Source organism: Simochromis diagramma, unplaced genomic scaffold (assembly GCF_900408965.1).
Source record: "Simochromis diagramma unplaced genomic scaffold, fSimDia1.1 OVJJ01000603.1, whole genome shotgun sequence".
Classification (NCBI taxonomy): domain Eukaryota; kingdom Metazoa; phylum Chordata; class Actinopteri; order Cichliformes; family Cichlidae; genus Simochromis; species Simochromis diagramma.
Genome location: NW_024387414.1, coordinates 14,219,819 through 14,234,910, shown reverse-complemented (window position 1 = coordinate 14,234,910; position 15,092 = coordinate 14,219,819). Strand labels below are relative to the sequence as shown.

The window sequence follows — 15,092 nt, the reverse complement described above, 5'->3', positions numbered from 1 at the left end:
ATGTAACAACGAATAACGTGTTTTGGAAACTAACTGCACGACAGGCAGCACTATTAGTTTTCTCAGTCTCCCAGAGTAGCATTTCTAATTTTGATTGAAACTGTCAGAGAAAACGGCAGCTTTGAGCAAGCCAGGATATTAGTTTACAGAGGCTGGTAAAATTATATGTCTAACATTAAAATGTTGGTGACACAATAATTTCATCCTTATGGTACTGACATATTAGTATGGTTAATTTTTGAGACAAAATGTCATGAGGTAGTCATGATTTTTGCAAATATCCACCTTGTAGTGCAGTTTCCACAAATTGTTTTAAAAATGCACTCACCCTACAAACATTACTGATGAGTCAAGATCTGCACAAATTGACAGAAACACTGAAGCAGCTACCCATTTTATTCTTGTTGTCATGTATGTCCTATTTGTCAGGTGACAGAAGAACCAACACAAAGCTCAGAGAGCAATGGTGATACAAGATCACAAGTGAAATTGGATGATGACTTGTTGGTTCATTACTGTATTTGAAGCACATGTGTGACTCCATGTATTTGGAATGTCTCACTGTTATTTATCAGGTGACAGAGGCAGAACTGCCATGTTGTAGCTCGGACAGAGGTGAAGAGGCGAGGTCACAGGTGACTGACTGATGATTTGGTGCTATAGATTAAATAGTATTTATTATCATGACAATTGTTAGGCTGCTGATGTAAACTGATTCATTAGTGTATACTTGACAAAGAATCTGAATTGACATGTCTCACTTTTTATATGGCACGAATTAATGTGTTATTTTATCAGGTGGCAATATGTCCTAGTGCAGTCAGAGGGGAAGAGCCAGGGCCAAAGGTGAGGCACATCAAGCAGAATAATAATTGTAATCTGAGGATAAAACGCATACTGGCTAAGAACTTCAGTGCTCTCAGACTAAAGATGCTAGGTACATGACTCAATGATCAAACAATGCTGCTGTATGCCATGTCCACCAGGAGAGACTGGACAGTATAGATGTAAAACAAATATGCCAGCAGTTTATCTCAGTTAACGAGAGGAGCAGGCATGTGTTTGGCTCCTTCACATAGTGGACATTGAGTTGTTGTGTGGGACACCAGTAGTATTAATGTCTGTTGCTGTAACAGTAGTTCATGTTTAGAATAGAAAATCTCAGCTCACTGATTTGATCGGGGCAATAGTGCCTAAAATGTTGCATAATTTTGCTGAGAGATCTTTTACTTTGTGGTAATCTTAGATGAGTAGTTTTATGGACAAAAACCACCAGGTCATTCAGTGTTCCCTTAGTGCCAAAATATAACAGATGTTGGTGTACTATAACTGAAGTAATGATGTTAAGTCCTTAAAGTCATATTCTTTTATTGTCATGACTGTATTTGAAGATATTTTTATTTTTGTATGATACCTGATTTATATGGATTATGGCTGAAGTAAACTAAAGCCTAAAATACTTAGTCAGTCATTTGTTTAATAATTCAACTATGAATTGTGATTTTAAATGGTTTAAAAGCATGTAGAATAGCATATGTAGGCAAGTATATTTCTCCTCTTTTTATTAAGAAGCAAAAACAAAAAGGGAAAAAAAAAAAGAAACAGGGCAGAGTTCGGTGGTTGAATCATCCGTCCCCACCAATGCCAAAACCAAATCTACGCCCTTGGATACAACTTTTGCTTTTTCAATAGGAAGAGGGCCATGTGACACATCAAACTTAGTGGTAATGTCACAAGAAAAACAATGGTGTGCTTGGTTTCAACGTAACTTTATTCTTTCATGAGTTATTTACAAGTTTCTGACCACTTATAAAATGTGTTCAATGTGCTGCCCATTGTGTTGGATTGTCAGTGCAACCCTCTTTTCCCACTCTTCACACACTGATAGCAACACCGCAGGAGAAATGCCAGCACAGGCATCCAGTATCCATAGTTTTAGGTGCTGCACATCTCGTATCTTCACACCATAGACAATTGCCTTCAGATGATCCCAAAGATAAAAGTCTAAGGGGGTCAGATCGGGAGACCTTGGGGGCCATTCAACTGGCCCACGACGACCAATCCACTTTCCAGGAAACTGTTCATCTAGGAATACTCCGACCTGGCACCCATAATGGGGTGGTGCACCATCTTGCTGGAAAAACTCAGGGAACGTGCCAGCTTCAGTGCATAAAGAGGGAAACAAATCATCATGTAACAATTTCAAATATCCAGTGGCCTTGAGGTTTCCATTGAGGAATTAGTTGTACCGACTAATGCCACTCTCCAGTGACATGCGGCGAGTGCTACGCTGTGGGCTCTTGCTGAATGAAGCTAGGACAGCCACTGATGCTTCTTCATTAGTGACAGTTTTCTTGCGTCCACATTTTGGCAAATCCAACACTGAACCAGTTTCATGAAACTTTGCAAGCAGTTTGCTAACTGTAGCATGGGAGATTGGTGGTCTCGTAGGGTGTCTTGCATTGAAATCTGCTGCAATGACCCGGTTACTGCGTTCACCAGATATCAACACAATTTCAATCCGCTCCTCACGTGTTAACCTCTTCGACATGTCAATGGCTGTGAACAAAGAGAAACTTGTAAATAACTCATGAAAGAATAAAGTTACGTTGAAACCAAGCACACCATTGTTTTTCTTGTGACATTACCACTAAGTTTGATGTGTCACATGGCCCTCTTCCTATGGAAAAAAACGAAAGTTGTATCCAAGATGGCCGACTTCTAAATGGCCACCATGGTCACCACCCATCTTGAGGAGTTTGCCCCCTCACATATACTAATGTGCCACAAACAGGACTTTAATATCACCAACCATTCCTATTTTATTACGGTGTATATAAATGGCCCACCCTGTACATATTATTTTTATGTCAATCTTTTCACTTACTTTTAAAAAAATCTTTAACATAATTTTTTATTATGTTATTTTATTAATGTTGAAAGTAAAAAAATTCTCTACATCAAATTATAAGATCTCCAACACGGGCATGTTACTTTTACTTTGGAATGCCTGTCTGACATAAGAAGAGTTTCTTTTTTGGGGTTTATAAAAACTCAAAACATTTACTGTCATGCAATATCATGTCTTGTTTTACTAAAGACGTGATAACATAACAGCAATATAAATTTATTATTATATAAACATGTATAAAATTACTAGTGTTAAACATTGTCTTGACTTCTGTGTCGTCACCCCCCCCCCCCCCCCCCCCCCGGGCCATGAGTACTATTTTTATTTAGAGCAGAAACTACTCTGTGCATTCAGAACAGTGAGGGGAATCCTGAATCCGTCTGACATTGAAGCTGTAACTAATGGCTGTGAGAGGTTTTGGAAGTTTTTCCATGTTAAGATTGCTCACATTAGATCAATTTTTTCCCTTTCCTTTCCTGATACTTCGTTAAGCAGTCCAATGGTCAGGAACACTCTTGAGGGACTTCATATGGTTTCTGTTGCTAGACTAGGTGAAATTGTAAATCATATGAAACCCTCAGTTAGTTTTGTGGTCTAATTTCTGCTTTTTTCTGCTTAACCATTTTGCTCTTAGTCTCAAGTAGAGCTTCCACAGATTGATTGATTTAATTATTTTTGTATTGTTGCATTGTTAACTTACGTTGTGTACTATGCTTGCAGGTGCAAAGCACTTTCAGATAATACACTTGCATTTATATAATGCTTTTCTAGTCTTATTGATGATTCAAAACACTTTCAACTACACATTTATGCAGGACTTTATTCTATAAACTTCAACTACCTTACATCCGTGATCTGTTTAGAATCACCAGTGCACGAACATGCATGTCTTCAGAGTAAGGGAAGAAGCTGGAGTACCCAAAGAAAAATATGTGAACTCTACACAGCTAAGCCCAAACCAGGATTTAAGCCAGCTGTGAGGCAACAGTGCCTCTTCACTTGGGAGTGAAGAGATTTGGGACAGGAGTGATGGGAACACATATAGTTTTACCTTTACCACTGTCCCATTAATAATGCACACAGGTATGACATTTTCCTTGATTTGACCTACACTGGTGGATTTAAAGTTAATTTCAGTCGGGACAGGTCAAATTTGATTGGAGCAGTCTCAGTGTACAGAAATATGTAGCACATAAATTTTAAAAATTATTTATTTTTTATGTTTTAGGGATCACCTTAGGAAAAGTCATCCAATTTCAAAATAAAAGAATTAATATTTATTCGTTTAGTCACATGTAAAAATTGACCCAAACAGCAGTCTGTGTCAAAAGTCTCAACCAGACACAGCGCCACCCTGCGGCTGCCTGAAGACTTTACAGTGATCCAACGGTTCTTCGGTTAGGAGCACAGACGGCTTTTATTTTGAAACAAACCGCGTACGGGAAGTCGGAGGGGAAAATCAGCTGGACTCCGCGGAAATCACCAACAGGAGTATTTTCCTTTTATTTAGCTAGCTAACCATCTGTCAACTCCCATTTCTCCCTCCCTTCTTTATTGCTGTCAAACCGCCACACTGGCGATGTCGGAGTCGTACGGTAAGATAGCACTTTTGACCGGTGGCCACCGTTATCATCCTCCCGTAGCCTCAGAGATGGGATGGGGCAGGTGTGCCCAGAGAGCTTTTTCTCATCGTAAACAGATAGCTGACAGGCTAACCGAGCCGCCGCTGAAGGCTGCTGGCCTTAAAAGTTGCCTCGTCAGCGTAAGGAAACCCACAAAGGCTGTACAGCAGAGTTTAGTGTCGCCGTGTGCAAAAAATGTACCCACGGTACAAGGTTACAAAGCTCCCCGGAGGGTATCGTAAAAGACAAGGGAAGCTGACACCTGGCTGGGGCTTGGTGCAGCTGTAATATCTGACTGAGCTGCAACATTACAGTCATATATGAGGCATTGTTTTCTTAGCTTGACCATTTTACACCAAAATAATGATTATTTTGCTAGTTTAGTGGTTTAATAGTGGATAAATTCCTCCGCTGCACAGAACAGCTGACTGTAGTTTTTGTTTGCCTACATCAAAGCCTCCACAATATTTTCTTTGTGAGGGGGGGCGTGCTTAATTTTTTGTTTGTTTTTCATTAGGATGATACCTATATCAATATTTGAAAGCTATAAAATCAAGCAAGTAAAGCCATGCGCTGTTTGTTGTTAAACATCAGTTTATTATGGCCAAAGCATCACAGTATTGTGCAGCATATGCTTGAGCCTGACTGATAAATTGATTTTGGGAGCCGATGTGCACAGTTTGTCACAGTTATATATCTGAAACCCATTTAGAACACCTGCCAAGAAAATTAAAGACAAAAATCAAATTTCTAGTTTACTACTCTTAAAATCATTCTGTAATCCACAATTTAGTCTGTGCTGGACTGTGGTGATGTGGTGATATGATTTGGCTGCACCTTGATTTTTGCATTGTATTTTATCGCAGGTGATTCTTTTCTGTCTTGTATGAAAAAATCTACTTGTCCTCTTTAGCTATAATAATACTACAGGAGTATATGCTGGTAAATGTGGGTGTTTGCAAGGCTACTGCAGAGATTACTGGATTTACTGGACTTCATAACAGTGATGGTAACTCTCACCACTCAAGTGGGGGAAAACTAAATTTAAATGAGCTACAAAATATATGAAGCTACAGTTTCTGATTTCTCTAGAATATTTTGAAAGGTCATGTTTACGGAACTTGAGCCACACCCTCATTTGTTTATATTTTGCAAGGAAAATAAGAAATAGGTGCAGCACTTTCTTTGAAACATGCAAAAATATATGGAAATACAGAATATAAGGCAAAAACAGAGTTTGTAATGAGTGTGAAAGTCAGGATTTGGTATTCTTCAGCACAGCCTGAACTCTGTTAGACAGGTTTTTGTAATTTCTTTAAGTAGTCTTCAGGAATAGTTCTCTGGACTTCTCAAAAGACATTCAAAGCTCTTCATTGGATTTTGACTGCCTTTATTTCTGATTTCTATCAGGATGATCCCAAACTGCCACTGAGTTTCACTCCAGTTCTTGTGTAATTTGGCATACCTCAACCTTTTCTCCCTGTTTCCTTTCCTTAAGAACAACTGAGTTTGTAGATGGATCAACTGAAGGATGAGTTTTATCTCTCAGGTCAAGTTATTACAGTTCACTAAAACTAAACTAAAAAAATAAAACTGTTTTTTAAAGATGGACTAACTGACGTGACATTGACTAATTAAACTAAACTTATTTAGTTTGTTGTCACATGTAGCTTCATTAGGCCTTGGTACATTTGGTTATTAAGGCTTGGAATGACTGTGAGCTAACTGCCTGTGTTTGTATTATAATATCTGTTCTGAACCCCTGAAAAGCACAACCCAGATTACAATAAATAAGAAAGAACTGAAGCTGAAGCTAAACACTGAAGCTAAACACTAAAATGAAACGAGCAAACTCACTGTGGAAATGAAACTAAATTGACAAGAAAAACGAGCTGGATATACCAAACTAAGACTACAGTAACTGAGCTTTTCCCACATTTTTCTTGTAATTTCCAACTAGTTTCATATAGTCTGATAATAATAGCCCAACTGATGTAATGTGTGTCTTTGCTTTTCCCTTTGCAGATTTCCTCTTTAAATTCCTGGTGATTGGGAATGCTGGAACGGGAAAATCCTGTCTTCTGCACCAGTTCATAGAGAAGAGGTGTAAGTCTGAAAGATCCATTACACTCCTGACTGTTTACTGTAAACTACAGCACTACATCAGGGAATTTCTTCAGGCAAATGAGACAGTAAATATGCCAGTAATTTCCACATGTTAAAGATTCCTAGGATGGAAATCAAGATTTCAACATTTTAAGTCAATATTTCATGAGTGAAACAAGCAGTCAAATTAATGGATATGACTGCATTCTTAATCCATGGATTTAACTGTGTGCATTTATACTTGCATTCTGAGTTTTATAGGCAAAACTAAGAAATCTGTCCTGTTAACTTTGGGTTAAAGCTAAGCTTCTCAGAGCTGACATGCTGGAAAGGCGGTTGTGTTAGATAAGAAAAGCATTTACATTTCTAATATTGTTGAGGATGATCCACTGTAATGACAAAACTATTTGCTCGTCCGCCTTCACAGTCATATAAACTTGAGTCTCATCCCATTCTTAATCCATTGCGTTTAATATGTCAGCCCACCCTTTGCAGCTATAACGGCTCCAGATCTTCTGGAAAGGCTTTCCACAAGATCTAGGTGTGTGTTCGTGGGAATTTCTGATCATTCTTCCAGAAGTGCATTTGTGAAGTCAGACACTTATGTGGTTTGAGGAGGCCTGGCTTGCAGTCTCTGCTCTAATTCATCCTAAAGGTGCTCTGTTGGGTTGAGGTCAGGACTCTACAGGCCAGTCAAATGCTTCCATGCCAAACTTACTCATCTATGTATTTATGGACCTTACTTTGTAAATAAACATGTGCAGTCATGTTGGAGCAGGAAGGGGCTATCCCCAAACTGTTTCCACAAAATAGGGATCATGAAATGGTCCAAAGTGTCTTGATATGCTGAAGCATTAAGAGTTTGCAGTCAGACAAGTGCTGTTCTCTTGGCAACCACCAAACTCATACTTGTCCACTGCTCTAGTGTCCAGTGGCAGTGTGCTCTTTACACCACTGCAACCGACGCTTTAAGTTGTGTTTGGTGATGTATCGCTTGGATGCAGCTGTGTGGCCATGAAGCTATCTATGCACTGTTCTTGAGCTGATCTAAAGGCCACATGTAGTTTGGAGGTCTGCAGTGATTGACAAAATTGACTTTTTTATTTCTAGACACTGTGTGTCTGAGTTGCTGTCGTTCTTAAATGCTTCCACTTTGTTATAATACAACTAACAGTTGACTGTGTAAAATTTAGTAGTGAGAAAATTTCAGACTGGACTTGTTGGGCAGGTGGCATCCTATCACAGTACCACGCTGGAATTCAGTGAGCTCCTGAGATCAACCCATTTTTACAAATGTGTGTAGAAGCAGTCTGCAGGCATAGGTGCTTGATATTTATACACCAGTGGGATTTGAAATGACTGAAACACCTACATTCAATGATTGTGATGGGGGAGTGAATGCTATCGGCAATATAGTGTATGTGAAATTTGCCAGTCTGAGCCAATCTGATATATCGACATGTGGTCAATTTCCCCTTGTTTTTCTTCAGAATGACTTTCCAGTTCAAACATGTAGAGCTCAAATACTCCAGTGTCAACTTGCCATTGTGTAAAGTAGAGCAGTGTTAGTGTGTGAGCAGAGTCAGAGGTGAACCGATTTGCTGGAACTGCACAGCAGCAGGGGAGGAGTGGGTGTCAGTAGAAATTGGAATGAAATTTCATATTCACAGATGCGAAAGGAGGCAAAAGTGTGAGTGACATCAAGCTACATCAAATTTTACACCAGGTTGAACCACATTTTAAGGCATGAAGGGATACATTTATGAAAAAACAACTTCTAAATGTGTGATTTTTATGATTGGTTCTGTTTTTTAAGGGTGAAACCAAAACCTACAACCAGACTTCAGGAGAAAAACTTCAAAGAAAATCATTGTCTCATCCACACATGCTGAAATTGGCTTATTTTTCATTGAAGTGCAGAAGCAACAGTTGTTTTCCTTACAGCCACACAGTGATAATCATATCATCCCTATTAATCCCCCTTATTTAATAATATTAATGCATTTACATGTTTTATGTATTTATTTTTTTTCTAGTCAAGGATGAATCTAACCACACAATCGGAGTCGAGTTTGGCTCTAAGATCATCAGCGTGGTCAACAAAATGGTCAAGCTTCAGATTTGGGACACCGCAGGACAAGAGAGGTTCAGGTAGGAAAAAAGCCCAACGTGAATATGCACTTGGCACACAAGTCATCTCTGTTATGCTGCAGACATTCAGCTAGCAGTACTATAGCTTAAAGACCAGAGTAACAGACACAGGAGTTTTGGAAGGTAACGGAGAGCTCAAAAAGCTGTTATTAAACTCGGCTGCCTAATTGATGTCCTGAGTAAAACAGGAATAGTTTTGTTGCTTCTGATTATTTTATTTCTTCAATTTTCTGCTATAGCTGCTATAACAATTTAAGGCGAATCTGGTGAAGATATTTTCCAGAATTGCCTTCTTTTCTTTTTTTTTTTGAGGTAGCACACGCCAGGAATTGGTTCTGTTGTTTTGTCCTGGCTAAATGCAGCTGTCTGAACAGAGGGTGCACTGAGCAGCAAACATGACACCCACTCACTAGTGATGCATGCCCCAGACGGTTAGGTCTGTCTGTGCATTGCCACAATCCAGCTCACGTGGACTGTAGAGCTAGCAAGTTAAAGACCAACCTGATTAAACTGCAGCAGACATTTATGTGGGTCTCTACAAAGTTCAGGAGTTAAATGGTTTTCACACATGCATTGATGTTTTTTCTTTTCTTCAGGGGGAATGTATTGTATACTTCCTGATTGTTCTCAATGTATATCTACTAATCTGTGTGTGTCTGTGTGTTAGGTCTGTGACCAGGAGCTACTACAGAGGAGCAGCAGGAGCCCTGCTGGTCTATGACATCACCAGGTATCACACAATGTGATGCTAGGCTTTTCACATTTCTCTAATTTGTTCCTCCTCCTCTCCTCTCTCCACCCTCTTGCCTAAGACTAAAAGGAATTGAGGATGCACAAACTGAGAAATATGATAGGCTCTGTGTTTCAAGCCTCTAATTTATTTTTGTTTTCTAATTAGCTTCCACATCTATTCCAAACTGTAACATGTCATTACCTGCCATCCTTTTTATTATTATTTTTTGTTGCAGTCGAGAGACGTACAACGCTCTGACCACATGGCTGAGTGATGCGAGGATGCTGGCGAGTCAGAACATCGTCATAATCCTGTGTGGGAACAAGAAGGACCTGGATGCTGACAGGGAGGTCACCTTTCTGGAGGCCTCCCGCTTCGCTCAGGAGAACGGTAAGACCAGCAGCTGATTATTGGGAACGATTCCTGTTGTTGTTAGATGTGTAGACCATCAACTTCAAAGAATTATTGAATTGTTATTTATTATAATGTGTTCATTGTAAACTGATGTAACAGAACTGATGTTCCTGGAAACCAGCGCTCTAACAGGGGAGAACGTCGAAGAGGCCTTTGTCCAGTGTGCTCGGAAAATCCTCAACAAGATAGAGTCAGGTATGAGCTGTAGTCAACACCCTTACCTGTGTGTGCCCCAGCGCTTATTCTGTCAAACCACATGATTCTGTATATCTCTTAACACCACTACCTCAGTCAGAAACAAAATATTTTTATATCATTCAGAAGCCCAGACAGCTAACCCATTAACTAGCTGGCCTACAGCATTGTTCCAGGAAGAATCGAACTTTAACAAAAGCCTTTTGCAAACTTATATAGATGATTAAAGCCTTTTCTTAACTGTCAGTAAACTAAGCACAATAGGTGTAAGTTGGTTATCTCGCTGACTGTTCACTCATGTGATCTCTTGTGTTTCAGGGGAGCTGGATCCAGAAAGGATGGGCTCAGGTATCCAATACGGCGACGCTGCTTTACGACAGCTTCGCTCTCCTCGTCGTGCTCAGCCACAGGGCACCCAGGAATGCGGCTGCTAGTGGACGTGTCCTGTAACACATACAGACGAGGTGAGGGGCATTAAATGTACAACGCTCTGACCACATGGCTGAGCATTAAAATGAAAAGGTGTCTGAGGGCTTTCAAATAAGGAGAACCTGTGTTTAGAAGCTGAAATTATGCCTTCTGCTCCCCGCAGTGTCTCTCAGATGTGCAGACTCAGTAATTCTATATTTAGTCAGTGCCCATTTTTGCTTCTGCGCACTTGATCCACCCATCATTTGAAAGGAAGCCTTCATTATGATTGTCCAAGACAGTAATCATAAAGGCTGTAATCATTAAATAGTGGCATAAAGTAAAAGGTGGATGTATGTTATTACCTACATATTACACAATAAGATGAACTTAGAAATTCTGGTGTCCATAACTATTTGCACCAGACTTTGGCTGCACTGATGCCTGATCGCTGATAGAAAGTCGCTACACCACAGTTCCAGCTGCAGTCTGACAGTTTTCCCTGTTTACATGTCAGATTATTGCTTTTGCCTAGATATTATTATTATTATTATTATTATTATTATTATTATTATTGTTGTTGTTGTTGTTATTGTTGTTATTGTTATTATTGTTATTATTATTAGCAGCAGAACACTATGAAGCAGTTTTGCTGATTCCTACATGAAGTCCAGTAAGCACTCCTCAGGGCGCTAAAAACCAGACCAGCGGCAGATATTTAAAATAGCTTGATTAATTGTGATGATCTCATCTATGACTCTCGAGTAAGTGGAAATGTTTAATGATTCAAGTTTTCTTGTTTTGTTTTTTTTTAATTCTCATTCCAGCACATGTATTTACATGAAGTGAAATTACAGTTTTTATTTTTGGTCCCTGTTCAGGCCAATGAGGATAAAACACATCAAGAGCGACAGAAACAGAAACAAGAGCAAGAAGTATATTTACAGTGTAAATGACAAGTCAGTTTGCAAGTGTCAGAGTTGTGTGCGGTGGATTGTAGCTGAGGATCACCAGAGTTGAAGAGACTCCAGGGAGAAACGATCACTGAGTCTTGTGGTTCTGCTCTGCTGGGTCTTTAAAGTTACTGGAGCCTCTTTTTTTGGAACTGCTGGTGTTTTACAATGAGTCAAAAAATAATTTGAGAGAATAACCTTAATTCAATTTAGACGTAATGGTTTTTTTTTTTCAGTGGCAGATTCAATTTTTTTGTAATAGCTAGTTGGTCAAAGCTCTGTAATTCTTTCTTGCTTCATAATGATGAGAGATGATTAAGATAACCTTTATTAGTCCCACAAGAGGGAAATTTGTTAATTACTGGGTGGACAGCCTGATATTGATAAGCTTTTGTGTATTTCTGCAACATCTGTGTGTTTTATATGCAGGTTTGTGAAGACCAGGAGAAAAACAGCCATGTGAGACCTGATAACGTGGGGTTCAGATCGCTACGCTGGTGACTTCTCCCCGACCTTTGACCCCTAACCTTTGCACGGACCCCTCAGAACCTTGTTGCCATGCAGATAGCTCAAAAGACTTCCCTGTCACACCCCCTCCCAGAACTTAAAGATCTCCAAGGTAACCAGAGATCAGCCAACAGTCTGCTCTTCTATTGGACCAAACTGTCCCTCCAACCAAGACCACCCCCAACACTTTTCTCGTCCACACACCTGCCAACCCAGATTACCACATTTTAGATTTCCCAGTCGACCCTCCAGCTACTTAAACAGACATACTAAATACAGATTTTTGGAGCAAGCTCCACAGACCTTTAGATTGAGCTAAACTAACTGCCCCCTGGCTCCAGTTTGATACTTAGTGCACTGATGCGTGGTCTTGATTTTCTCAGAAAAAAAAATTTTCTCGTCTTGTGGAAATATTCCTTCGACCACATGCTAATTTAAGTCCCTTCCCTTCCACAGGTCTTCTGCTTCTCTTGCTCTAATTATCTGCTAACTCCATGCTTGCATTTGCAAACACACCACTAACAGTCACCTGTGTAGCTGTGCAGTTTGCACTTCTTGTGTGCCACCTCCACTCCCTTTCTTCACCTGATATCACTGTTTGTATTCTTCTTAAAATATCCAGACCATCATTGCAACTGAATAATTATGCATAGGATGTGATGTCATAGGTTTGATGTCACAGGAGGAAAAAAAGATGAGGTTGTGGTGGATGAATGGCTCAAATCTGAGTGTTGAAGTGGATGGGATGAGAATTGGCACCCTCAGATCAGACCCCAGGCTGTAAAAGGGTGAATTACCCGCTCTCAGCTGAGACTGAAGCAGATTAATCTACCTGTCCTCACCCGTGGCCACAAGCTGCGGGTGTTGAACTAAAGAATTAGTGGACGAACAATCCCCAGCTGTAGTGTATGGGGTCTGTTAGAGATAGAGTAAGGATCTCAGTCAGTAGAAACACTGCTCCTCCATGTTGAGGTGTTGGATGCATGTCCTATGGGCTGTCGTCAGACAAGCTGTTGAGATTGCATCTCTCAGCTGGACCATTAAAAACTGTGGATGCTGGGAACAGGGAGGTCTAGGCATCTCTGCTTACACTGCTGCTCTCATGGCCTTCAGCAGGAAATGAATGGATGAGAAACACTTAATTTGTTTCTTTCAAGCAAAAGCAAACATGGAAATATTTGTACTTCCATGACCTGTTACATTTTCATTGTAAAAATGTGTTTTGAGAAAGGGGAAAAATACCGTATTTTATTAAAATTAGCAGAAACATGGATCTTTTCCTAAAACAGAGTCTTTAACGATGTTATTTCTCTATTAAAAAGCATGACTAATCAGTAACAGTGATGGTCCCAGGGCAACACCTTAATATTGATATGATATTGCAGGAAATACACACACACTTTTACATCCCTTTTTCTCTCCTCCTCTCCCCTAAAGCATCCCTGTACCTGTACAGTGTTTCTGTAAATAGTTTGACGCATGTTTTCTCAAACAAAATATCAGAGTATTTCATTATGAAGAGATATTACGTGTATATTATAATAGATATCATATTCAGCATCTGCTTCGTGCTCCACTGCATCATTATCATTTGAAGCAACTATACACTGGCAACTTGTAGCAGGATACTAGTGATGGGCAGTACTCAGTATGTTTTTTGTTAAACAGGACAAGCTGATTCAGATTTTATTATGACTTATGAGGGAAAAGATTCTGAAACAAATTTTTATTTGTTGTTTTTGGGTTTTTTTTTTTGACAAGCTCACAGATAATAAACAGAGGTAGCCTGACATGTTCTGTGTAGACACTGGGCTTTCATTTGTGTTAAATGAAGGTACATCTTTGAATTCACAAGTCAGCAACTGCAACTGACTAAAATGTTGGTGTAAAACTTTCTTTATCCAAAGTTTTCCACTCAAGTCTAATGACTGACCTGTCGTATATAAATGTTGCCTGTTTACATGAGTGCTGACTGCTGCCAGATGTGGGGTCATACTAACTTGTTGGTTTTTAAGTTTTAACGATGGTTTGAGGCTTATCCAGTGTGTGCTTTACTCCTTGTTATCTCCTGTTGTTAACTTTGACCGTGTTAAGTCGGAGGAAACGATTATGAGGCGTGTTTTGCATCAGAGCATTCACGCGTCGCATCAGCTCAGATATACTTTAGATCAGGGGTATCAAACCCATTTTACATTTTGGGCCACATATAGCTCAATTTGATATCAATTAGGTCAGACCAGTAAAACTATCGGCTAATAACATATAGGCTTACAGTTGAAAAAATAAAGGTGTAAATTACAGGAAAACCACTGGCAGTTCATTACCTCCCAGTTATCTACTTATCATTTAATTAAAAAACAGACAATTTTCTGTTAACTTACAATATGTTTTAATTTCTATAAGGAAGCATGGAAAAAAGGTTTTCTGTTATGTGATGGAATCTAACAATAATAAGAGAGTCCAAAGTTTATGCCCTTGTGAAGATTTCACATTTTCCAAAGCCATACGAGGGGCCTTCTCTGGCCCCCGGGCCATACGTTCACCTTCCCCGCTTTAGATGATATTAGCCGTTTTAAAACGAGGATTTTGAATCAGACACTTCAAATGTTTCCCATCCTTCGGTGTTTGATATCTGATGGTGGCTTTGGTTGTTCTGCATCATGTGTTTTTCTCATCAGGTCATTTGTTTGTATTTATGTGTGTCCTTTTTTCCTGTCATTATGAATATCATAGATTTATAATTTATTATGTATGATAAAGGCATATGTTTTTAAAATAAATACTACTACAAATCCAGCATTGTCTTCACTAAACGAGACTTTTTTTACCTACAATCTTTGACCAAGCAGAAACCATTTCAATGAGCTCTGTGAGCTCTGATGGATGGAGTATAGTCAAACGTAAAATCAGAGGATTCCTTTTATTTGCAACAGTCATAGATTCAGTAAAGGGTCATTCAATATAAAATCAATCAAATATGAAAAACGTTCCCACTTTGACAAACTTGTTTTGGATCTAATCTGAAATGTTGCAACAATGATATAGAACGTGTGAACACCAGTGAAGTTTCTCAGTTTCACAGCTGTAATGTA

General features: G+C 39.3%; 1 protein-coding gene across 2 annotated transcripts; it reads left to right on the top strand.

Moving 5' to 3' along the window:
• The first annotated feature begins 4,337 nt into the window (after positions 1–4,337).
• rab4a (RAB4a, member RAS oncogene family) lies at positions 4,338–14,796 on the top strand. 2 transcript variants are annotated; one of them, XM_040011879.1, is made up of 8 exons: positions 4,338–4,506; positions 6,559–6,639; positions 8,676–8,790; positions 9,458–9,520; positions 9,759–9,913; positions 10,037–10,132; positions 10,451–10,596; positions 11,923–14,796. In XM_040011879.1, the coding sequence occupies exons 1-7, from the start codon at positions 4,491–4,493 to the stop codon at positions 10,564–10,566; spliced, it is 642 nt and encodes a 213-aa protein (XP_039867813.1). In that variant the 5' UTR covers positions 4,338–4,490; the 3' UTR covers positions 10,567–10,596; positions 11,923–14,796. The 2 variants fall into 2 exon arrangements, with proteins under 2 accessions (XP_039867813.1, XP_039867812.1); XM_040011878.1 differs by lacking the exon at positions 4,338–4,506 and adding an exon at positions 4,546–6,082.
• The last annotated feature ends 296 nt before the right edge of the window (positions 14,797–15,092 follow it).